General features: G+C 49.2%; 1 protein-coding gene across 1 annotated transcript in view; it reads left to right on the top strand.

The window, feature by feature from the left end:
- The window catches only part of Klhl29 (kelch like family member 29), a 210,924-nt gene that overhangs the window by 71,097 nt on the left and 113,674 nt on the right, over positions 1–26,153 (top strand). Inside the window, 1 exon segment of the mRNA XM_038320239.1 lies at positions 11,472–11,801. Within this exon segment, the coding sequence (XP_038176167.1) occupies positions 11,517–11,801 (285 nt within the window). The 5' untranslated portion in view covers positions 11,472–11,516.

The following is a 26,153-nucleotide window of genomic DNA, read 5'->3' as shown; positions in this document are numbered from 1 at the left end:
TGGTCTGAGACGAGCTGGGCATTGGCATCCTTGCAGTCAGCTGCCATGTGGGAAAACATGTGGTCCGTGGCCAGGACAAAAGACGTAAATCTCTCCTGTATGGCCCTAAGCGCTTTTCCCCAGAGACTCATAGTAGATCCTGAAGAAGCATGGGCTTTGGATTCCTAAGGCCACAGTGGTGGCCTTTGAGTGGAGGGATCGTTCTCTGTCCAGGGGAGAGGTGACTGATTGACAGGCAAAGCCAGAGCTTCTGTCCCCAGCCACACTATCTGTACCCACTCACACACAGCCCTCATGTCCTAAGTAAGGCACAGTCTCCTCTCTGGAGTGAACAGAGCCCAGTTATACTGCCTTGGTCTGGCTAAGGCTGACTGCTCCCTGAAGCCCATAAAGGTTTTCTACCTTCCATCTGCACCATGCTGCTAAGCCTCACTATCCCTGTGGGCAGGAAGCTGCCCCTTGATGTCTTTCAGCAATGCGATGGGAAAGGACGTGGGATCGGTGAGCAAAGGGCAGTGCGTAGATTCTCCCAGCACCTGCATAGGGGTTTGAGTGGGAGGGAAAGGGTGTAAGATCCTAACTCATGGAATAAAGAAACCACATTCACCAAGAAGGATTTGTATAAGCAGGACCTCCACCCTGGGTCCCACCAAAGGAGCCTGGGAAACCAGGCGCTTGTACTTAACTCTAGTGAAGGGTCCACAAATCCTGCACACTGAAGTAGCTGTCGGTTCCACATTCGCTCTGGACAGGGATTTTAATGTCCCCAGCCCCCGGAGCAATTCTGCAGCCATCAGCCCAGACACTAGTTACTTGGTGAAATAAAAGAGCAGTCGAGTCTCTCCCAAGGAAGATAATATCCTGTCATGGGCAGTATGATCGGCCGGCCATGTGACGGCCGTTCCCTAATGTTTCCAAATAGACTTTTGAATAGACTCTTGTCTAGAAGAAAGCAAATTGCAAGAGCATTTTTGGCAGCCAAATAGAGCACACGCATCAGTCTTTCTTCTATGCAACTGGCTGCTGGGTCTGGTTCCAGGCACCGAGTAGGATCCATTCATCAGCCTGGGTCACTGATGGACACCACTTCCTGTGGCGCGCAAGCATGTTGAATTAGTCAATTCTCCAAGATTCCGAATAATCAGGCCTGCCTGAGAGGCAGCCAGGCGCGAGTGGGAGGCCTCCTCAGTGGAGGAAAGAAACTGCAGAATTTCTGCTTCAAAGACCTCTACCGAGGCTTTGCAATGCTGTGGAGGAAACGGGTCTCCAATTCCAGGGTTTCCGTTCTCTGCAGAGCCACGGGAACACGAACCAAATAGCCAAGATGGTTATTCATAATGAGAACACTAGCTAATCCTATTCCCAGACCCGCCATAGCTCGCTCATCGATCCTGGTGTTTACGAGCGTCTAATTTATACGCGCCTCCCTTCTTTTCTTAGTCAATGCTGATATTATGTTGCTAACTGTCATTTGCAATATCTTTTTTATTTTTCATTATCACCATTATAATGATTTACACCAGAAGTGATAGAACAAATGCCTAGTCAATTAGTCCCTTGAGAACAGTCTCTGAATCATGTATGCTTTTTTAAAATAAATAAATAAATAAATAAAAATCACAACTACATCCAAACACACAGCCAGAGTCTCTCAAGCCAAAGGTGCACCCGGAAAGGGAGGGAATGAGGAGGCTTCTCTTTCAATATTGTCCATCTGAAGCAGGTGCTTGGTAGAGCCTCTCCCAGACAGGGAGATTGCCTTTTTGTGTGTGTGGGTATGAGAAATTGGGCCCAGGAAAGGAATCCGTAGCATTTTACCTCAAACCTATCATCAGAAAAGCATTTTGAACGTTTGTCATTTTATGTCATATATTAAGCCCTATAATTATGGAATGTGGGTTTGCCCAACAGTACCTCCACTCTCCCGACATGCCATGAGGCCATCCTGAGTACCGAAAGCCTTGCCCTAGGGCAGAATCCTGGGAGTGTTCTACCTGCAATCTGTTAAAATGCACTTCTGCTCGGGCCTGCTGGGGTGAGGTCTGAGAGCCTGTGTTTCTAAGAAGCACCCCCATAGTGGAAGGCTCCGGGCTCACTAACAGACCCTCTGAAGGAGGAAGACTGATACCCCTGCCTCCAAGCAATCTTCTTTCTTCTCTTCCTCACTTAACAGAGTTTCAAGATGAATCCTACCTGCTACCTCCACCGTCAGTAGGCTTTGAAAGAAGCTTGTGTGGGGGCAGGGGTGTTCTTATAAGTCCCCTTCAGGCTCCTGCAGAAGACAGTGCAAATGTCCTGTGCTCTGTCACAACCTATAGGACCCAGTGGGTCCTCACATCTCATACCTGAGATCTTTGTGGTCTCTGACTGGCTCCTCCTGATTTACATGCGCTTGGCACAAAAGGAAGAGAAGGAGAGCAGACAGAGTGGGCTTCTGAAGGTGATGACCACTTTTGTGATCACAGGGTAGCTGTGACACCTTGATGGTTTCTGGGGTACACGTTTATCTCAAGTCACATCAAGTTGCATACATTAGATATCTGTATTTCTTTGTATGTCAGCCAGAACTCAATATGGCAGTTTAAAAGAATAATAGCCTTTTGTAGAAGGGCCAGAGATGTGATCCCATAAAGCCAGGCTACTGTTGTTGTAACCCATTGGGCATTTACATAGGGTTCTGGAGCCTGCCTCACCTGCCACCTGCTACTAAGAGAGCTCTCGGTTCACCACATGAGCTGGGGGTCAGAGAGATGCTGGAGGCTTAGCTGGCATTGGGGAATACAGGCTCTGACTACTTCTAAATAACAAGGTGATACTCTGAAACTCTGTATTACAGAGATTCATGCCCTGGGTTTCAGGGGTAGACATAGAGGTCACAGGGCATGGCTCTAGTTCCTAATTGGATTTGTGGTATTCCTGGCTTCCCTTGCTCCCCAGGCCTCCTGCCCCACCTCAGGCTCAGGGGTCTAAGGGAGGTTGCTTAGCTAAGTCTAGACCCTGTAGTCTGCTGGAACCTTCTGGATTCCAAACTGTAGGGCAAGGCTGAGTGCCCAGCTAGTCACTCTCCATATAGCTTTTAGTGAGTGAGGCCTGAGCAGTGGGCAGGGATTGTCACACTGGTCCCTCTTAGCTGGACGAGGCATAGTGAAAGAAAAGATCTCTCAGAACAGAGGTGACATAGGACAGCAATATCATATTTGGTTTGCCTAGGGCTTTGCTATTTTCAGTAAAAGAACTAAGGAGGCCACTGCCCTTCAGGTTCCTTGCCCCTCAGGTGCCAGTGTGTACTCCTCTAGATTTCCTTGGCTTCTGTTCATACAGAGGATTTGAAAATGGCACCTGTCCCAGACAGGTGTCTACACACGACCCCCACGACTCATGTCCATGTTAGAAGCCCTGACAGCTGCTCTCCCTGGGGACCACATCAACCTTGGTGCGGAGTATAGAGCCCAGACTGGAGCCTTGCACGCGAGACAGATTCTGGGGTTGCCTCTATCCAGGTTCTGTAAGTGAAAGTGAGCCCCAAGCGCAAGGCATTAGATGCCCCCCTCATCTCTAAACCTTGTCCATACCCTCCCTGGTGCCCCATGCTAAAGAACACTTGTTACCTTAGTCTGGCCTCGGTGGTCCCTGGCCATGGATGCCCACCAGGTGAGCCATCAGCTGTAGTGAAGGAAACAAAAGGAGCGAGACAGACCTGACCTCAAGGATGGGACCAGAACTCGTAGGGAGTAGGGCTTGCCAGTTGGTCCCTGAGGTATATGCCTGGTAGTCTGGACTCTGGCCGTGATCAGAGGGCTGCCGGAGTGGGAGGGGGAAGCCTCAAGCAGAAGTGAATCTAGTTACGGGGCGGGGTTCCTGCACCATTCTCATCACCTATACTTCTAGAAAGTACGGGGACATTTTCCAGGGGCATCCACAGCTCCAAGCAACATCTACACCAAGTCACGGCCAAGCTGGCTCGTCGCAAGACACCCAGAGAATTCCTTTGTGCTGCTTTCGCCAAGATGGTGTTCTGGCTTCTGTATAATGTTTTGTTCCAGAAGAAAAACTAAAAGATGCAGAGAGGAAAACGAAAATAATAAAGATGGGCACAGGCTGTTCCAACTGACTTGGCAGCACGTCTTCCCCAAATGAGGCAATCATCCATTTTCCAATCGGGCCGGACGTCCATGGCCCATTCCTCAGCCAGCCACCTCGGCTCCGCGAGTCTGGAGGCAGCAAGGGCTCCCTTGCCTTCTGTGGATTAATCACGCCTTCAGGGCTTTCGCAGCCGGCAGCCCACTCCTTCGGCGAGTCTTAATGATAAGAATGAGGAAAGGGTCATTAGCCACCTGTGATCCTGTGTGCAGTGTGTACACACCACGAATGTTAATGTGTGAGGGCCAGCGCCGACATCCAGAAAACACAGGGAGCCACCGGACCCAGACCACAGCTATCCTGTTTGTGTATGCAGGCAGGCACAGCATGCCGGTCCTGAACAGAATTTTCAGGGGCTAGTGCCCAGAACTCAAGAGATACTACTCTCTGGGCTCCAGCCCTCCGTGGGCAATACACACACACACACACACACACACACACACACATCACACACACACACACTGTGACACATGGCAATCCTTAATTATTTACCGATGAATTATTCATGATGAAGTCTTTCCAGGCAAATCTGTGTAGCAGAGCTGCTGATCTGGTATCTAGCAAGTGTCTAACAAGTGTCCAGGAGGCGGAGCCCGGCCAACAGCTGCTAAGAAACGAGAGGCATGGCTGGGTACCAGAGCTGAGTATTGATGTCAACTGATTGCCCTCTGATGTCCATCCTCAGGCTCCCAGGCCGTCTAAAAACTGTCTTGGTTCTCCCTAAGCTACGGGGAGAAGTTCATTCATCAAGGCAGGTCCTGGGACTAGTGACACTGTCACTGACCTCATGGACATTAGCTGGAGATAACCGTCCTTCTGCCAGCAATCTGTTACTGTCCTGTGGCCCTGGGTGGGACTGCCCTAAGGAGCCCCAGCTGCCCAGCACAGGGGGTCTCAGTAGCTGTGTGCAATTACAGATGGCAGGCATACACTCAGCCTCTAGATTAACAGTTTCCTGGTAACTCTGGCAAAGTCTGCCAGTTCCTGCTGTCCTTGAGGCTATAGACCTATCGTCTATACTAGAACTATGGCTATGACCATCCCTCACTGGTGGACTCTCCTATACATGCAGAGGCTCGTGGGTTGCATGCCTCAATTCGCCTCATGACAGTCCAGGGGAAAGGCCTGTTTTTCTGATGGAGAGCAGCAGGGATATGAGGGTCTCAGGGACAGGTGATAGGGGAAGATGTGGGGAGGTTGCCTGACAGGGACTGAGGTTACTTAGTTTTCTCAATTTGGTCCTTAATGATACCCACCGGCTGTCTTTTGCAGAGGAAAGCCACAGAGCCTCTGGAGATGGGCCACTCCTCCTCCATTACTGTGTGTTTCAGATGCTTCGGGTTCTGGTTGTATTGATCACAGTGAACACTTAGTTCCACCTGTCAACAGGAAGCAAGCCACCGGTTTCCGTCCACTCCCAGTGAATGGGGAGCCTGGAAGGAAGGAGATTCATAGAGCCGCTAAGTCAAGTAGCACACTTGCCCAAAGAAGCAGAGCAGTCCTTTGCCCTCTCCAGTGAAGGATCAATGGATGTGAAAAGGCCCTTTCCATGGGAGACTTTATGCTAATGATACCCCAAAAGTAGCCTTTGTACTTATCAGGGATTGCCTGGCTCATGATGGATGGGGGCAGGGCAGGGCGGAGGTATCTGCGTTTTCATTCTGGTTTTCCTGAGACATGATGGCTCTGATGTGGCTGCCTTTAGAGCATGCCCAGAGACTTAACCCTTGCACTTGGTGTGTTCCTGTGTGAGACGCAGTAACACAGGAAATGATAGACTAGAGGCTGGGTTGCTAGCAGTGACTAAATTTTCAGAGCAACACTTCTTCCTATTTACTGTGATGCCACCAAGGTCCTCTTCCTGGAGAAGAATGGGGGATTTAAAAGGAAGAGAGTGAAAAACTGAATGCCTGCCCCAGCTTTCTGAACGATGTGCAGAGCCTGAGCCAGACCTGGTACTTAGAAGCAGCCAGTGGGTGTTCACACGTGGGCTCCGTGAAGGTATGCAGGTGAATTCACGGAGGGGCGTGCTTGCTCTGCAGCAGTAGTCTCTATAAATGTGAAGAGGGAATGGGGGTCCCCTCTATGCCTCACCCCATGAAGACTCTGGCCATCTTCCCTCCTCTCCTGGCTCAGCATCCCTGGGATAATTCAAAGACAGGACTTTGGTGAGGAAAAAGTTTTTGCTGCAAACAAGATCCCGAGCCAAGTCATGTGTGTGTCAAATGTTGTCACTGAGCTTCCAGAATCAACCTAGGGCATGACCTAGACCACAGTGTGACCCTCCTCCTCTGACTCTCTAACTCTTTGCTGTTTTTCTGTTCTTTCCCTTCAAGATAAGCTCTCAGTCTATAGCCCAGGCTGGCCTTTAATTCCTTATGTAGCCCAGGCTAGACTCAAACCCCTAGCGACAATCCCACCTCAGCCTCTCCACTGCTAGAATTACAGGTATGAACCTACCTGTTCTCTCAGCCTCAGATCCTCTTCATCACACGAGTGTGTCACACAAACAGGTTCTGACACATGTGTGTCACACAAATCAGCTTCTGGCGAGGCACTCCCTCACCCAGGTATAAGATCTGGATTCTCTGTGAACTGTCCCCTCCACACCAAAGGCAAGGCCGTGGCTGCTCATAACCTCGCTTCTTGGTGCAGGGCCCTGTGCCAAGCTCCACCAGTGCCCAGGCAGCCTGCCAGGAAAGGGCACGCCCTCAACAAGGAAGCATTTTTCTGTGTTTTGTCTGGAATTGCTTAACCAGTCTGATCTTAGGCACCATATCCATTCAGGGCCTCCATCTTCCACGCGGGTACTTCCTGTGCCTCCTGCAGTACCATATAGGCACACGTGTATGTGCACATGAGACCTCTGACACACGCTGGCTCCATGCCCAGCAGGAAATACTTACGTTGCCACCTCTGGAGCTGGCACTCTGCCGACTGGCTTAAAGTAAGCTGCAATGCGTTTCTTTCATTCGTTTGAAAGGGGAAATTAAACTGAGGAATGAGGTCTGACCCAAGTGCTTGCATGCAAATAGTTGACCTTTGTTTTGAATACACTTAATGAGACTGAAACCAGATTGTGTGGCCTCCAGCTGCCTGCGTTGCCACCTCCTCCCTGGCATTTGAAGGAGACTGGAAGAGGTGGCAAAAGGCTGGAGGTGGTAGGGGGTGTGCATTGTTGGGTCTTGTTTTTCTCTTCCATACAGGAACTGTGGGGCCTAGCACATGGTCCCTGGGGTGAGCAGCTACATCCAACGAGATCCCTTTGACCCGACCTCAAGTTCTCAGCGGCTTTCAGACACATCACATCTTGGTGCAGGGGTCCTGACTTCCCTGAGCCTCTCTGCCACCTGAGAAGAAATGACTTTCCTCTGCTAGATGAGGCTGTGTTGTTATCTGGAAAGGCAGGGGTTGACTGAGTGTAATAGTCAGGCTAGGTGAGGTTCTGCTGACGTAACAGGTAGACTGCCACTCTAAGTATCTGAACGTGATATAGATTTATGTCCCAATCCTGTGAAGCCTGGTTCAGGTGGGGCAGCCTCTGCTAGGGAACAGCTGCACCGTCTTGAAGGTGTGACTTCTAAGGTTGCCAGGTGGTGAAGGGAACAATGGAGTCATAGACAATATTTGGGGATGGAAGCTGAGGAGATATCTCACTTGGTGTAAGCGCTCGTCTTGCAGCAGAAGACCTGAGTTCAGTCCCTCTGAGTGTGATGGTGCTCCTTTGTAATACCAATGCGGGAGAGGCAAATGTTCGCTTGTTGCCCAGCCCAGTGTAGCCTAGTGGTGGGCTTCAGCCTGGTGGCAGACCCTACCTCAAAAGAAGTGGATGGCAATCCTGAAGATGAAGTGCGAGCTAATCCTTTAACTGCCATATGAATGTGCACACACCTGTGTGAGCGCTCACGCATGCAGCCACTCAACCACTTGAGCATGTACACACTCTTATTTTAAAAAGAAGATACCGTCAAAGTTCTTATTACACTTATTTGTGTTTATGTGCACAAGGTCGCACATAGGCTCACAAATGTTCGCACATGCCGTGGCACACGTGTTGGGGTCAGAGGATGCTTTTAGGAGTCATTTCTCACCTTCCACCAAGAAAGACCCAGAGATTGAGTTCAAGTCACCAGGCTTTACCTAAGGAGCCATCTTACTAGTCCAAAAGAAGATACACTTTTATAGGACAGGGTCTGGAAAGCATCCTATTAACTAACCAGTCTTTTCGTCTGCCAGAGCAGGATGAATGGTCCTAACACACTGTCAGGGTATCTGGGAGAGCTATTCCTCGGTGCTAAGGATGAGAACAGAGGACATGGAGCCATAGTACATAGCATAGTCTCTGCCCACCCTGGACCCAGCGTAGGGAAGCGCTATGCCAAGACTATGGCCACTGATAGAGCTCTGCCTTGCTGGGCAAAAATAGGGAGACAAGAGCCCAAACTATGAGGTCAAGTATACCCTCAAAATGTACATTCATCTTCCAGAACTACTCTTGGAGGCTCAAGTCCTACTTGCTGAAAAGGTAGGCCATTTTTTTTTTAACTTAGTGCCTCCAAATAGCCAGTTGGAAGACTCGAGGATTGATGTCTGAGAGCTCCCCTTCCACACAGATGTGTCTGTCCTGTGTGGAAATGTTCAATTACAGAATAGTAAGCCCTAGGTATGGTACCATGGCAGGCCCTGAATGCTGGATGCGTGGGCATTGCCTCTGCATTGGAAGTGAGAAAAGATAGTAGAAGTGGGCCAGTCCAAAGTCTCCAGTGTCTTCTGGGCCATCACGGAGAGTTGGAATAAGTCAAAAGCATGAGCTCTATACATGGGAAAGGAAAGAATAATGACTAGATTTGTGTTTTTAAAACAGTTGGGTGGCCAGGCAGTGGTGACAAATGCTTTTTTTGGTTTTTCAAGACAGGGTTTCTCTGTAGCTTTGGAGCCTGTCCTGGAACTAGCTCTTGTAGACCAGGCTGGTCTTGAACTCACACAAATCTTCTTGTCTCTGCTTCCCTGAGTGTTAGGATTAAAGGCAGGGTGTACCACCAGCCTTTAATCCTAACACTCAGTGAGATAAAAGTAGGCGGATCTCTGTGAGTTCAAGGCCAGCCTGGTCTACAGAGTAAGTTCCAGGGCAGCCAGAGATGCACAGAGAAACCCTGTCTTGGGGTGGGTGGACAGCTAGGTAGAAAAGAGCAGGCAGGCTTAAAGTCAGCCTAGGCTACATAGAATTCTAGTCCAGCCTGAGCTACAGAGAGTTCTAGGCTTGCCTGGACAGCATAGGGAGACTCTACCTCAAAATAATACAGTGGGTAAGAAGGCAGGATTGGGTGTAGGAAGCCAAGCTGATATAGTTGACATGCAAAGATTACATAGAGGGAGTGGCCAGCAGATGGGGACAGATTTGACAGCCTGTGGGGTAATAGGATCTTAGCTACCCACCCTGTGCTGTGATGGTGGCTGTCTCTGAGGCAGGACATTCCTGAGAATGGCTGAAGAATAATAAGCTCATTTGGGGACCTGTGGCACTTAGGAACCTGAAGTGAGGACAGGTGGCACTGGGCAGGCTAAAGGAAAGTAGGGATATACTTAAGAGGGACACCCCTGGAAAAGTAGCTTTCAGTGACAAGGATAAGGGGAGTTGCTGAGTGGGATCATCCAAGGGGAGCCAGGTTCAACAGTGAGGGAGCAGGGGTGAACCCAGAAAGAGAAAGGCGGGTACATCATATGAAAGAATAATAATGAGGAGGAAATATTTTTTTCCTCATTTTCCAGAGGAATAATGGCATGACTGTGCCTAGGATTTAAATAGGTCATCTGTGACCTCAGCAAGAGCAAGTTCCTCTGGGGTGGACACATCAGGGGCCGCATGGGACCAGGTTCAAGGGCAAACAGGAGTCAAAAAAGTAGAACTAAGTTTAGTTTGGAAAATGTGAGGGAAGGCCAAAGGCACATAGGGAACATTTTTTTTCAATGTGGAATACTAAGTCAATATTTTCAATGAATTCTTGTGGCATCTTATGAATCTGGACGCACAATGACGCACTGAACAGGGAGCCAACATCCATCTTCAATGGTACCTGTCAGCTCTTCACTTGTGGGGACAGGTTCAGCCCAGGCTGCCTTTAGTCTGTTCTGTGCACCTTACAGAATGGCTCCCAGAGCTGGTCCACCACAGAAGCAGAGCACGGTAGCAGGTTTCCTAGACCGGGTACAGGCTCTGGCTCCCATGCACGAGTCCTGGACAATGAAGGCAGATATGCAAAGACCAGAGGAGGCTCGGGTTTTAGTCATCTTAAAAATAAATGCCTTGTCTAGTAGCCAGCAACTTCAGAACTGGGCTGGCAGGATGGAAGATAGAAGCCCATAGCCTAGACTGGAAGTGGATGGAAAATGGACTAGGACCAAAGCGCAGGAAGTCCTGAGGCACAACCCGGACTGTGGGTGTGAAGTGCAGGGCATCCCTCACCGTCAGCCACTTATCTCTGCCCTGGCACAGCCGTGCCTTTTCCCCTTTGTCCTTGCCACCCCCTACAGTCTTGTCTCTTTCCTGACTGGAGTAGCTCGTCCTTGCCTGGGTAGGAGCCAGCACTATCATAGTGATACTGAGCAAAACACAGTCCTTGGTGACTCAGAGGGCCCTTCCCATCCCATGGTGTGTCTAGTCTCCATGACAACCCTGAAAGGCCTTCTGTTCATATACGCAGGAAGCCGCGTGGGAGATGCATGGAGTAGAGGCCAGAGTACCGAGGTCCCAGAAGCGTAGCTCTGAATCTTAGGGTTGGGATTTTCAGGGAGGACTTGACCCCTAGTAGCTGACATCTTTTGGAGACATAGTGACCTTTTCCCCCTCTTAGTTCCCTGCCCTCGTGGGGATCCCTTGCTCTATGTGTATCTCCTTGTCTGTAAATTGAGGGCTGATGATGCACTGTTGCCTCACAGGTTCTGTATGGGACAAAAGAGCTTTTCAGTAAAGGCTGTGACCACTCTCAAGAGAGCACACACATGGGTCGTGTGACGTGTACTTGGCGCGAGCGCAGTCAGAGATCTTCTATCCCAGAGGGGATAGCAGGTGATGCTTCCCTGCCATAAGTAAGATGTGTACCTGCTCATTACCTTCTGCCGTGTGCTCCTGAACAATCAATCTGCATCATCTGAGAAGTGGGACTGATAAAGGATCAAAGATTTACCAAAACTCTGAGATTGGCTAGTATTTGAAAACCCATTAGTGAACCCAGAGCAGAGGCAGAACATATGCTGCTGGTGGTGTCCCCCTCCCTGTGGCCAGGCAGAGCTACTCTTAGCTTAAACGGCCCTCCTATGTTCTGTGCTGACAGGTCCGGGCTCTGGTTCCCTGTGAGAAACTGCCACGGCCCACCGAGATGTCCAGGCACCATAGCCGCTTCGAAAGAGATTACCGTGTAGGCTGGGACCGCCGTGAGTGGAGTGTCAATGGGACCCACGGGGCCACCAGTGTCTGCAGCGTCACCTCCGGGGCTGGCGGCGGCACAGCCAGCAGTCTCAGCGCACGACCAGGCCTCCTACCACTGCCCGTGGTGCCCTCCCGGCTACCCACACCCGCCACAGTTCCTACTCCCTGCACGACGGGCAGCAATGAAGCCATCACCAGTCTCGTGGCCAGCTCGGCCTCTGCAGTCACCACCAAGGTAAGATCTGGTATCCTTTCTGGGTAGGAACAAGTCAAATCCAGGTAAGCACGGAGGAGGCCTTACTCCCTGCTTGGTGTCACCAGGGTCACAGCCTCCATGAACTGCATTGCCGTTGTTTCTGAAGGTTAAAACGACCTCATTTACCAGACATTTCTATATGTAACTAACTTGTCGGAAGACCAGCAGATGCTGATGCCACACACGTACTGATTGAACGCTACTGAATGAATGATACAAGAGTCTTGCCAACTTGGCAATACTCATTTCCCTAAAAAGGAGGACTAAAAACATGTAAGTCCCCCTGCCAGTCATCAGTGGCTAGAGTTGCTATAGTAGCCACCCAGGGCCAAGAGCCCATTGCTGAATCATCACCACGGTGGGGAATTCTCATGTCTATAGTCCCCATGAGCCTCACAACAACCCTGTAAGGTCAATGTGTACTCATGCCTGCCTCATTGCTGAGGGTGCCCAGACATACGAGTTACAGCGCTTCCTGTGAGGACCCAGAACTCACACCTGCAATATGTTAGTTCCACCTATTTTAGCAAGGGACGGTTCCAGAAACCTCAGGAATGGTGGCAAAAGCCAGTGTGTATAAAACGGAATGTGGAAATTGACGTCGCCAAGGCTCTTGACTGGCTTTGGACTGAATGGAGGGGCTCTGAAGCCCCCTCTTGCATGTTGTGCAGAGCCCTTCAGACAGACTGGGCCACAGAGGGATAGCTGATGGCCAAGGCAAGAAACACATTCATCCCGTCATCCCCCTTGGCCAAGCAGAGGCTCTGCAGGCCATCTTTGCCTCTGCCAGCCATTCAGAACCACTTCCCAGGAGCCCTCTCGGGGCCTGCATGTGTGCCTGTGGGTGTGTATGTGTGTGCTGCATGTGTGTGTGCACTCTTTTCTTTTCCTGCTTTCATAAAGGTTGCAGCAGAAATTAAAGGCAGGAAGCCCCAGGCTGGCCATTGTGAGGTAGCTATGGTGGTGGACGATGCTCTCCAGGTGCTCGGTGCCTTTGTCTCTACGATTTTCAAAACTCCCTTTCAGCCCTGCTTCCCATTAATAACAGCGCTGCTGGCTGCAGAGGCCGGCGGAGACCCGAGACAATGGAGCTATTGGAGGCCAGCTTGCAGCACACTGACATCTTGCTGCAGTGTCTTATTGATTTTATTTTCTTGTTATGAAAACACCACCCCACCAAGGCAGGGAGGGAAATAATACCAGATAGCAGAAATGGAAGGTTATTTGGGCACACTTCCCCGGGCTAGCCAAACATATTCCTGTCCTGGGCACCAGGCCCTGGCCACTCTGAATTGGTGACCTCTGTCCAGGATAGCCTGCTGCCAGCCAGCCCTGCTGGCCACATCTGGCAGACAGTCTTCAAGGCCAGCTGTTCACCATCTGGAGACTGGCGGCCTCTGGAGCCAACAACCAGGACTCCAGGTGGGAGAGAAGCCGGACCCGCAGACATGCTTGATGGCTTCCATCCGTTAGAGCCAGGACGGAGTGCTTCTGAGTATGTACCTGAGGGTTCTGCCAGGTGGAAGGCAGCGCCCTTGGCTCTCTGAAGGGATGTCCCGCCACTGCTTTGGAAACATGGTACCTGATCTGCTCCAAAATAGCTCACTATTCACTAACCCTCCTCACTAGCCAGACCCCAAAGCACAACCAAGGGAGGGAGAGAACAAGCAGCAGACAGGAAACAACAGCTGGGACAGGGACCAAGCCAATGGACAATTCATGGTTGGAGACAGGACGGAAGTTCAGGCCTGCCAGGAAGGTCAGCTCCATGGAATCTGACAGTGTAGAGACTAGATGCCATCTCTGCTGTGCAAGCATTTCAGCCCAGTTTCATACCCACAGGGTTGGGTTTGGATCTGGTTAGGGGCTGGGGTTGCTAGAGAATTGTATGCAGGGACAGGGTGGGAAAGCAGCAAGAGGACTGCCCGTGGTGGTCTCAATTGAGGGCACTGGTCTTAGATGTAGGCCAACTGTTCTTAACCTGTATGTCACAAACACCGACCCTTTCACCGGGGTCACATACCAGATATCCTAGAGGTTTACATTATGATTCATAACAGTAGAAAAATTATAGTTATGAAGTAGCAATGGAAATAATTTTATGGTTGGAGGGTCACTGAAACGGGAGGAGCTGCATTAGAAGATCGCAGCGTTAGGAAGGCTGAGAACTGCTGGTGTTGGCAATGGTGCCTCCTGTCACTATGCACTTGCCGCCGCTGGCTCAGATGCCTGTCCTCTAGCCTATGTGTCTCATCCCCATGCCAAGATTACATCAGTGGACACCCAGGTTAAACCGAGGTGTCTGTCAGCCGTTTCCCTGGTCAACCAGCCAGTTCTTCACCAAGCAGCCCCTGAGGAGAGAACCTTGCTATTGGGGAAATCATGGGTCAGTATATAAATGAATGTGTGGCCATGTGAGCCAGTCTTTCCCCTGTTGAAGTTGTCGGTGGTGGTGAATTCATGGAGTAGATAAAGCTAAGCTTTGGAAACTGTCTAAATTTTAATTCCAATTCACCTCTTTGCTGAGTGATGCTGATCAAATTGTCTGATCCCTCTGAGCCTCAGTTCTAGGGATGGGTGGTATTTCCTGATTACCAGACTTACCATGAGGACTGCATGCATGGAGTTCCATGAAGTGCTCAGAACAGAGCAGGCACTGTCTGTCTGGTGGTGCATCCCCTTGGCACCGCTGTCAACAGGCATCGGCCCCGGATGAACGAGGCTGTCCTACTGTGAGGAGGGGTGTTCCTTTCTGTCACCACTCAGGAGAAAGAAGAGGGGGTTCTTTAGAGAAAGCACAGAGGCTGGAGACCTGAGCAAGTGGGGAAGGGAATTGCTTGAGTGGTTGGGATTCAAGAGGACCTGGAAGTAAGACTGGAGATAGCAGGGGAAGAGAGGGAAGTGGTGATGGACAGGGATGGCTTCTCGGATCCCAACTGAAGCTGAATCAGCACACCTGGCAAGCAAGTGACCAAGGCAGGGGATCTGAAAGCCTTTTCATCAGCCCAGAATGCTCATTCCTCAAAGGGAAGTATAGATGCCACCTTGTAGAAGGCGCGGGGAGGAAGGAACGATGACAGAATCAGAAGCAGGACTGAGTTCCTGCTGTCCTGAGTGTGTTTAGGCTGCTTGAAGTCACTGCCCTGGCTCTCTGTGGAGAGGACCAGTGTCCTTCCTCATGGGCCAGGACCGCCCCTAGGCACACAAGCTTCCTTAGAGACAAGGGACAGCTCTCAGGCCTTTGGAGACATCCCTTGAGCTGATATTCAGGGCATCCCTGACACTCTCCATGCAGGTGTTCAGTGCTAGTCCTTGCTCTGCCAGGACTGAGGGTCTGGAAAGGCGTTCATGCTCCCAGAGACTGGGGTAACAAGGTGATGACAATTCTTTTTGTTGTGATGCCTCCAGGCCTGATTTGAGTTTTCTGTGTCTTCAGTTGTCCATGGCCTAAAGAATTCCTGCATGTTTTGATGAAAGACCAGTTGAGTAAGCGTGGACTCTTGGGATACTAAGATAGATGACCAGGAGGGTCTAGAAGGCTAAACCCTAGCACTCCCCAACACGTAGCCATTGCTCTCCAACCTCCAGAATATGAGCGCCTAAGGCAAGCTTTCTTGGAGCCCACCCAGCCAGCCCCATTTTTGTAGCTCTGAATAGTGAGGCTCAGAGAAAACATAACTACTTCCTAAGACAGAACCAGCCTGGGCCGGCTCTCTCCACCCCAGGCTGCATAGCAGCATCCGTTCACCATGGAAACCATGATTGCATGAGGGTGACAGCAGCTTTTGCCATCACCGGCCCACCTAGTGACCATAAACTCTGAATTTCAGGACAGAAAATGGGCATGTTTATGTCTCGTGTCACAGAAGGGAAAACGTAAGCCAGAGAGTATGTCAGCTCTCACTGCACAGCTGGCGGGAGCTTCTGGGTCAGACAGACTGAAACTGAGTCCTGCCGATTGCAAGCAAGGCTGCAGTTTCTGCATCTATAGAATGGAAATGATAATAGTGTGTTTCACTTTCGGGTTATGTAAATTAAAGTGTGGAGGAAACCCTAAAATGATACGTGCTGCCGAGTAAGCACTCAATCAAAGCTCATTTTAGGGCTAGGAAGATGGTGCAGCCGATAAAATGCCTACTGTGTTCTAAGTGTAGGTCCCTGGCACTCACATAAAAAGCCAGGCATAGCAGTATATGCCTCTAATCCCAGGGCTAGGTAGGCAAGGACAGGTGGATCCCTATGTCTTGCTGTCCAGCCAATCTAGTCAAATCGGGGGGCTCCAGGTTCGGTGAGAGACTCTGTCTCAAAACCTAAGGTGAAGCATGATTGAGGAAAACACCTGGTGTTAACCTCTGACCTCCTATGACAACCTTTGACCTTCAGTGTCAACCTCTGACCTCTGATCTCCAATGTCTGCCTCTGACCTCCGCATGTACATACACACACACACACACACACACACACACAATTAGCAGTTGGGTCTATCTGCAAAGCTCTTCCTCTGGGGAAGTCAGCCTGGTGGTGCTGCTGGGAGGTTCAAGGAACTAATCTATTCCCCTCTGATGTGGCAGGAGGAGAAACTGAGGAACGTGGCCATCACCACACTCCTACTCCCACTGGCTGTCTGGGCACTAGGGAGGGCACTGCTGAGGAGAAGGCATGGCTCCATGCCAGGCCTGTTTGTGGGAACGGAAGGAGGGCACCAGTGCCCTGCAGTTGCTGCTGCATGAAATTTAAATTATTCTCAGCAAACCTGCTTGACAGATGAAACAGAAAAGGGACAGCTTCATAAAATGCAGTTCTGCTGCTGAAAGAATAGACTGGAGAATCCTCACAGATGCCTGCAAAATAAATGTATGAGGCCTCTTTTTCCTTGTGGTCAGGGGCGTTCAGGCTGAGACATTCCCATCAGCCCTTGGAACTCAGCCTTTGAACATAAATCTGGCTAAGAAGCAGCAATGGTAGCCTGTATTGGAAGCCTGAGGGAAGCTTGCAGGGGCTAGGAAATCGGTGCGCAGAGTACCACACAACTGGCGGTGGAGGGGGGCGGGTGTTGACATTTATGAGCACTGGAGGCTGTCAGGCTTGGAAACTGCTCATAAAGAATGCATCTGCCCAGAGGTTCACCTCAGCTTCCCAGGGAATGCTCCTCTTAGGAGGATGACCTGGGCTCCCCGTGGGCACCTGGGAACCACCCCCAGGTCTAAGGCGCAGCCCCTACTGTCTTGTGGTTCGGGGTCTGTGAATGGTGACAATGGTGTGTTCTCAGCTCTCCTGCCTCTTGTACACTCACTCGTGTTAGACATCAAGACTGTGAAGTGATGGACTTGGAAGAGGGACCCCCACCCTTCTCCTAGCACATTTCCCCACTGTGTGTGATTTTCTGCCCAAAGGCCGGGCCTTGATCTACCGACGAGTATTCTTGATTTCCCTTGTGATAAATTATCAGGTCAGATAAAGCATTGGGAGACAGCCTGCATGTGTTAGTACCGAGCTAATGGCTTTCGCCTGCACCTTAAGTCACAGTTACAGTGTGGATTGTATCTTCATCGACTTAAAACCCATCTGTCAATCACCAAGTGTGTACAGAAATGAGAAATGTCACCTCTCCAAAACACTCGTTTCAAGGCTGCCTTTTGGGGAGGGCAAACCTGTGTGGCTTGAACTTCAGTTTTTTGACTAAAGAGGGAGAAGAATGTGAGTTTTTACTACATTTTTAAGAGATAGAACATAAGCCAGGACAAAAGGCTGTGAGGCATTACAAAGACACAAGACTTCATGGACAGGAGGCAGCAGGGTGTACAAGTTAGTTTTGCTGTACAACGATGACCCTTGGACTTTGTGGCTCGATCTCACCACAGTTCTGACGATACAGTCAGGGCTGGCTCAGCTGGGCTCCAATGATAAGATTGTCTCGTTCCCCACATCTGTGGCTTGTGGACAGTCAGACCAGGGACCTCGTTTCTCAGCGTGACTTCTGGCTGGCTGGCTCAGCCTCATTCTCATGGTGGTTTGGGGTTTCAAAGGCAACAAGAAGACAAAAACAGTGCCCGGGTGCTTTTCTAGCCTTAGCATGAAGCTAAAGACCTATCACTCAAAGCAGGTAGCCTCCCCAAGCCAGATTCCAGGAGAGATGGGGAGAGACTGCAACACCACATTGCTAGAGGCAGGCATCATGCATGGATGGGTAGAGTTGTGATCATTTTCACAGAATAACCGCAGGTCCCCAGCACAGTTATTTAAGCTGGGTTATCTGTCCTCCGGCTTCTAGTTAAGGCTTTTATGCCCCAGGCAGAAAGCATAGGATCCACCTACTACTCCAACCACCTAGCCGGAGATAGGGTAGCAGGATGAGATACTCATAACTTAGACATCCCAATGTTACATCCTATGTATACAGAACAATGATGGAGAGGTTTCAGACACAGACCCATGCTGCTAAAGAGGCCATCCCCTTAGCTCCTAGGGGATCACACCTTAAAGGTGCATTTGACTCATGAGCTCACAGCTGAGCCAAGACTTTGCCCTTTATCCTGAAGGCCATATTTGACCCTGTTACTACCTCCCTCCCTGAGTTGGAGAGACAAAGACCCTGCTGTCCCCACGAAATGCACAAAGATAGTTGCTAACCTACCAATTTGGGATTGCTGTTGTTGTTGTTTGGTTGTTTTTTGCTTTGTTTTGATTTTTTGATACAGGGTTTCGGTCTGAAACCCAGGCTAACCTGACTCTCACTGTGTGTGGTTCAGACCCGCCTCAAGCTCACAACAGCTCTCTGACCTCAGATGCCCAAGTGCTAATAATTAGAGGCACGCACCGCCATTCCTAGCCTGCTGGCTTTAACTTAAAATGAAAACCACCCCCAGGAGATGCCTTTCATGGGCTTGTCCCCATGAAAACCCACACAAGGAAACATTCTCCCAGGCATACTTCGGGAAGAGAGTGAAATCAGGAAAAAGAGCTAACAGCATGACACAAATGTTCAGCCCTAGACTCAGACAGTCTGATGCCTCTTTCCCTTAGTGGAATAAATCTGAAACAGTCACTGCCCAGACCCTCAAAAGGGCCCCTCCTTCCAGAAGGATTTTGGGAGCAGCATTATGCAAGATCAACATGAATCTACTTCTTACTCAGTTATAACAGTTTTCTGTTTCATTTAATTACTCGTGTTGAATTTAAACATTTTTTCCCTCACTGCACAAGGACAGAGCTTTAGCTATGTTTGGGGTTAAATAGGCTTTGGAGGACTAGCTTGGAAGTCCGATCACTGTCTGTCACAGAGGGTTTTTTTTTCATAGGAAAACTATGTTGCAAAATCTAAACAGCCAAATCACCAATAAACTTTCAGAGCCCAGCCCATTTTTTTCAGGGAGCTGTCTGCAGGGCCAAAAATAACTCAGGGAACAAATACCAGGGTGGCTTCTGACACCTTAGTGTCATTTCTGCTCCGCTGGCCCCCCAGGGTTCTCCTCCATTTCAGTGAAGGAAACATGGTATGTTGACTTCTGTTGTGAATTCACCTCTCTGGAATCCACGGGCCAGTACTTAATTTCCCTCTGATAAATAAGGAGCCTCGAGAACTAGTCTAAGCATGTGAGCCAGGCATCAGGATGTGCCATTCACCCCTCCTTTGCTTCCTGGAGAAAGGGGGATATTATATACGCCATGGCACCATGAGAAGGAAGCCATGGAGCTGGGGCTGGAGCCAGAAGCATGTGTGGGACGCAGAAGGCAATCTGCCCCTGCACCCTGAATCTAACAATTAGCTGCCACCCACCCCTGGAAAATTTCTCCTATTGGCCACCCACACCTGCTCCTAAGGCTCCAAGTGCCTTTCTTGGGTTACTCAATCACCTTGTCCTCCTACCCTTGTCCTCTTTCATTCTCGGGGCACAAGTTGGCTGTGTTTCTCACTGGCTGTGAAAGGTAGGCTACAGTGTCTTCCACACTCAAGGTTGACATCTTGAACAAGAGGATGTGTAGCTAGCCCTGGGCCACAGGTGCCACTGATATCTATGTCGTCTGGAAAAACATCTAAATGAAGTTCACCTGACTAAGGAACAGACGGGCACAGAACGTGATCTCAGTTCTTGACCTACTAAAGAATCCTGACTTCAGGTCAGAAGTGGCCCTCTGGCAGGTGGGAGAGATGGGACCTGGGGGTGGAACGGTGACAGGCTCAGGGGTGAGCCTAACTAGAAAATACTCCAGACCTGAAAAGACCTCATCCTTGTCTATGGCAGATGCTGCTGATCACCTGCCCAGCATCTGTTCTCTCTCCATCTACCTTTAAATGGAAATCTTTCTGGTTCAGCATCTAATGCCTAGGTCTGAGATCAACAGATCCAAGTCGCAGTTGGGACTGCAATGATTCTGAAATAGGTATGTAATCTGATATTGTTCCATTTATTGAGGTCTGCAAGGGTCATGTGACCCAGTTCTGGCCAGTATATCCTGGGGGCTTCTGGGAGAGCTTTTCTTGCTGCTAAGAAAGAGTCCCAAGAAAAATAACTCTTCCCTTTGGATCATGTCATTTCTGGATGTCATGCCTTGACATGTAGTTGCCATCATACTGTGAGCCTGAGGATGGAGCCAACACACAGGAATGGAACATTCCAGAAACCTGACACCGGAGCCACGGTGCAGCTTACCTCGGGGACTCGTGTGTGCATAGGCTAAGAAATAAATGAGTGAAAGCCACCTCTGCCGCAAGGGCGACTCATAAGGAACAATTAGCGGTCCTCCATCTCCTAGACCTGACCTAAAGCAGGGCCACCAAAACCACTGCAGTGGCTACCGTGAGTGCTCGCTCCCTATTATCTACTCGTGAGTACTTACTGCTACATGCAGGAAGTTTGCTTCCAGATGCTTCCCAAAGCATCTGTGCCTGTGCCATAGCATGGTTTTGCTGCCATTTTCTTAGGGAGACTCTGTTTCAGTCTAAGGAAAATCTCCCAACACACACACACACATGCGCACACACACACACACACAAGTCAGACTGCAATGCCTCTCAACACTACAAAAATCTCTCATGCACCAGGGACTTTACACTTGCCACTTCTTCTTCCTAGAATCGTAATTCCTTCGTGTGTCTGCCCAGATTTCCTGTTCTCCCTACAACTGACAGCCTAAGCATGACCACATCGGTGGTGAGGAAAATTGCTATTATTTCCCTCATTCCCCTAACAGTGTTGCTATGGTCCTATTAGAATAACTACATAATGCATATTCATTTGTCTCCTTACTAAATGTAAGATCCTCCAAGTGAGGCTCAGCATGGAAAGGCTCTTAGTACCTGTTTGAGAGCAGGATGAAAGAACTTACCTGTGCATTTATTCACTCATGAGCCTCTACCATTGGGCAAGGGAGGATGGATGCTTTTTACATTATCTTTACCTATCTGTTCATCAAAGGACTTTGGTGACGCTGCCAATGATGAGGATAAAGAAGGCAGGACCACATGGTGAGCATCTTGGCCCAGTGTTGGTACCCACGTTCAGATGATGAGGTGATGTTGGCAGTAGGAACTTTATACCTGTGAAGCATCTCTTTTCTTATACCCTACATCTTCAATGTATATATGATCCTGGCATTACAATATTCTCCTTACACATTTACATTTTCTTCAGATGCTTTTCCTATTTGTTCACTTCACTACAGCTGTTTCTCGTGTGTGTGTGTGTGTGTGTTTGTGTGTGTGTGTTGTGTGTGTGTGTGTAAATGCACATGCATATTCCTGTGTTCATATGGGTGCATACATGCCATGTAGAGGTCAGAAGATATTTGGGGTGTTATTCCTTACCTTCCACCTTAAGTCAGGTTCTCCTATTGTTCTCAGTATACCAGGCTAGCTGGCCTGTGAACGTCCAGGGACTGTGCCATCTCACCATGGGATTTGCTGAGCTTACAAATGTGTTGCTATCATGTCCTGCCTTCCATGCATTCTGGGATCCCAAACTCGGGTCTTTATTTCTGTGCAGCGAGTCCTCCACCTACTGAGCCATCTCCCCCACCCTCAAGTCAGCTTTTTACATGACCCTGTCTTAGTTTAGCACTTGTGCGGTAATCACTTCGTTCCAAGCGCTTCTAGAACTTTGCCCACACTCTTTCCTTTAGTCCCTATGCTAATCTTCAATAGCATTGCTATTGCCTTCACTTGAGAGAGGAGACAAACTGTGTTTCTTGCCCACAATCATCCAAGAGCACAGATACACCCCTGGGCAGACTTGCCCTGGAACTGAGACTGAGCCCCATTTTCTCTTCCCCAACCACAGCTGCTCAAGATGCCCTTGGTTCCCATGCACAGTAAGAAAGCCAGGCCCGGAAACGGGAGGTGTCTGGAGAACACTAACATCATCAAGGGCTGTCTTCAGGGTCAATACCTCTAACACTGCCAAGAGCCTCAGCTATACTGTGGCAGCGGTGCAGGTGACTACAACCTCACCAGCTTCAAGGGGCTCCCTGGAAATGAGAGCATATTGACCCCAAGCTCTTACAAACCATTTCAGGAACTAATTAAGAGTGTCAGTCAATCAGCTATGACCCAAAATGTGCCGTGAGTCTGTCCCATTATCATCTTCTCTGACACTGATGTGAGCTAGCTTGCCGTGAGCTAGCCACAATTCTCAGTGGCTTTGCCATTGACAGCGTGTCGTCACAACTATGGAGGATAATGCCATAACTGTCCTTATATAATCTTTGAGAAGTCACTTAATATCCAGGGTTATGTGGCCACAAGGGTCCACCTAGCTCTAGACCTGGGGCTGAGAACCCCCACATCTGAATCCTGCCTCTGGGGTCAAGATGCAGGACCACTCAGCTTAGGGTGGTATCCTCCCCAGTTCTGATGATGAGTCTGACCCTGAGAAGAAGGCAATGAAGGAGGAAAGATTATCCAGGATGCTAGAATCTCACCTTCCAGCCAGCACACCTACTGACACCCACCCTGGCAAAGGAACTTTTCTCCCCACTATCACCTCCTCCATCAGAAATATGCTGAGGGGGTGATTTCCATTCCCTCAAAATATTAGGCTGAGGAAATTATATTGGGCAAAATATATTGTACCCGTAATTCATATTAATGGGAATTCAATAGTGGCAACTTGTCATCTGCTAAGATTAGGGGGGAGTGTTGAGAATATTGTGTTATAAAAGCATTAAAACGCATCATGAATTAGACTCCATTACAGCGCGTGGTGTTCCTTGTAAATAATTGAGGAAGAAAATGGTGCTCAAAATTTGGGATGATCCATTTTTTGAGGCCCCAGCAGTTTCCCCCACCAGGCTGAGGGAGCCTGTGGAGCTGACAGGACCATGGGGAAGATGTGCACCTGGCAGGTCTGCAGGCCCTGCAGAATGCATGTTTGCTTCCTCCCAGCAGAAATTAGTAACTGCCACATCAAACACTTAGAATCCGTGTTTCTCCTGCCAAATCTTGGGAAGCCCAGATATTCCATGTCCCTTGTCTCCCATCCCTGAAACAACATTAGTTTCAAAGTTGGCAACCAGGTGGGCTCTGAGACCGTCACAGAGCCAGCAGCTGCTTTCCCTCCACGTGCCCACCTCTGGTTCCCTGAGCGTCAAAGATCCTAGCTCCAACAAAGCCAGGCTATCAATCATATACCAGCAACTTCACCCCTGGTGGATGGGCTCTGGCTGACCAACACCCATTTTCAGGTGTGCTCCTCAGCTCTGCTCTCCAAGCCTGAGGGCTCTTACCACCTGTTGTCTGAGTGCCTGATCGATCCCACAGGCTCTGCCTGAAAGGCAGCCTGGAGTGTCTCAGGATGCTCCACTGGGATCCTCAACATTAGCTCAGGCCGTGATGTTACCACAGAGCTCCATAAAATGTAAGTATAACTCCCTGGATGGGGTCAGGCTCTATCTTCTATTAGCAAACCCAAGACCATGGCATGGATCAGAGGTGTCCCATAGCCAACCTGAGAGGAGAATAGGAGAGGGAGATCCAGGGAGATGCCCATCACGATCTTTGGCTTTGGCTGTTCAGATGGCCCCATCAAGGGGGCTCCAAGAACTGAAGAGATACTCATGGGTCTTCTCTGAAACAGCAGGGCATCCGTACATGACATGGTTTCCACCTAGTCGTGTTGTTTGTTCCACAATTTCCCCTTTGACTTCTGTCTGGTGGCATGCCTGAGGGCTACAAACAGAGGAGGAGGAGGTGGCTGATGCCTGGAAGGCAGCCAGGTCCAACAAGTTTTCTATACACACAGCATGAAAGGATCGGTTGGTTAGCCCATCACATCAGTGGGGATACCAATTGCACACCAGTTGCGTAAGTAATTAGCACACCTCTGTATACACAGTGATGGGGCCGCAGCCCAGACCGATCACATGACACACGTCTGAGTCCTCCTTCCTCTGCATCCTCGCTGTGTGACTTTCGCCTGTTAATTTGCTCTCTCGCCAGCTTGGTTTCCTCTTCTATAAAATGAAATCACTGTACTGTCGATTTCATTTGAGTTGCAGGGGCGCTTAAATAATTTAAATCTCCGACAATGGTGTCTAAGACGTACTCTGTAGTCTGTTTTTTTTTTTTACCATGGCCTTCATCGTGTGACCTTCTCCTCTCCACTCATCTGTCTCCCTCCGGAACGTAGGTCCTTGAGACAGAAGACCTTGTCTTCCCAGGTGTCTGAATGGCTTGTACCTCACATTTGCCTCTTATGTGCTCAGTAAATATGTGTTGAATGAGCACACTGAATTGTGGGAAGAAGGTGTAGTCGTGGAAATCCACTCGCCTTGCTAAAAAAAAAAAAATAGCTGTGCACTTCTGAAATCGCATTCAGCCTTTCCTAGGTAGTGGTCTCGTTTCTGAGCAGTTCCATGGCTGCCTCTTGTTTGCCCTGTGACATCATAGTGGAAGCATCCAATTGACTACTGGTAAGTCACATCTGTACTGAAATGCACATAGCATATCTCTGATTAAAGGAATCCCAAACTAAGGCATTTTGCAAAACAATTGCTGTGGTTCCATGAAATGAGAGATTATCAACTTCCACACTGTGCTGTGGGATAATGTACTTGTACACTGTAAAGATTTGTCACTCATATTGGTTTAATAAAACGCTGATTGGCCAGTAATCAGTCATGAAGTACAGATAGGTGAGACAACCAGACTAGGAGAATTCTAAGAAGAGGAAAAACAGAGAGACAGTCACCAGCCAGAAGCAAAGGAAGCAAGATGAGAATGCCTTACTAAGAAAAGGCAAATTTAAGTCATAAGAGCTAGTTAGTAATAAACCTGAGCAATAGGTCAAACAGTTTATAATTAGTATAAGCCTCTGTGTGTTTATTTGAGGATGAATGGCTGCAGGACCGGGCCAGAGAGAAACTTCTGTCTACAACACTTCACATCTCAAATCCAGAATCCATGTCCTCAGTAGTCCTGTCTTCCAGCCTACATTCTATGTTAGTCATTGGAATTATAGTTGTGTGTTACTGTTTTCTTCTATCTTTATTGTTTAAAAGCATTTTCGGAGCCAGGTTCTATGTCAAGAACTTTACACATTTTATCTGAGATCTTACAATTCCATGTGGTAAGTGCCCCCATTCACACTGGGAAACTGAGTCTCAGGAAGCCTAGAAACTTGCTCAGTATTGTAGCTCATAAAATGTGGGAAATGAACTCAGACTAATCCCATTCGTCTGGTTTATAATTAATTCCCCTCATGTTTACCTGAAGCCTCCAATGTCAAATGCCCAGAGCCAAGCTCTCTGTCTCACCTTACATCTAGGTTTCCCACTATGTGCCTGGCTCAGGGGTCAAGCCTACTGCCCACCAGGCTATGTAATTCAGGAAGCATCTCATTTGGATTCTTCCCTGTCTCTCATTGTCCCAAATACTGCCCATTAACTCTCAAAAGGCCACCTCCCACTATGTCTGTTCTCCATCATCCATTCCGTTTCCCCTCCTGCTGCATACTTCAGGCCCAATGCATCTCATCAAAGGGATAGAGAGTCTCCCAGCTTCCTATCTTCCATCAGCCTTCTTTATATCCCAATTAATAGATTTGTACTGACATCTCCTTGTCTCTCACCTCTGCCTGCACACACACACACACACACACACACACACACACACACTCCCAGCTGGATATCAGCTGCACAGACCAGCCTCTTGCACAAGTGATCTGGAGCAGACATGTGCCTATGCCCAGAGGAACATAGATGCCTGGGGTTCCTGCCATTGGTTAGTTGCTTCATCCTCCTGTGACTTTATCTTGCTCCTGTCTAAATTGGGGACGACAAAAACACTACCTCTTAGGAGGTTCAGGAATAGTCAAGAAATGCCAGACAGAAAGTCTA

The sequence above is a fragment of the Arvicola amphibius genome, chromosome 2, assembly GCF_903992535.2.
Source record: "Arvicola amphibius chromosome 2, mArvAmp1.2, whole genome shotgun sequence".
Lineage (NCBI taxonomy): Eukaryota > Metazoa > Chordata > Mammalia > Rodentia > Cricetidae > Arvicola > Arvicola amphibius.
This window is presented reverse-complemented; position numbering and strand designations above follow the sequence as displayed.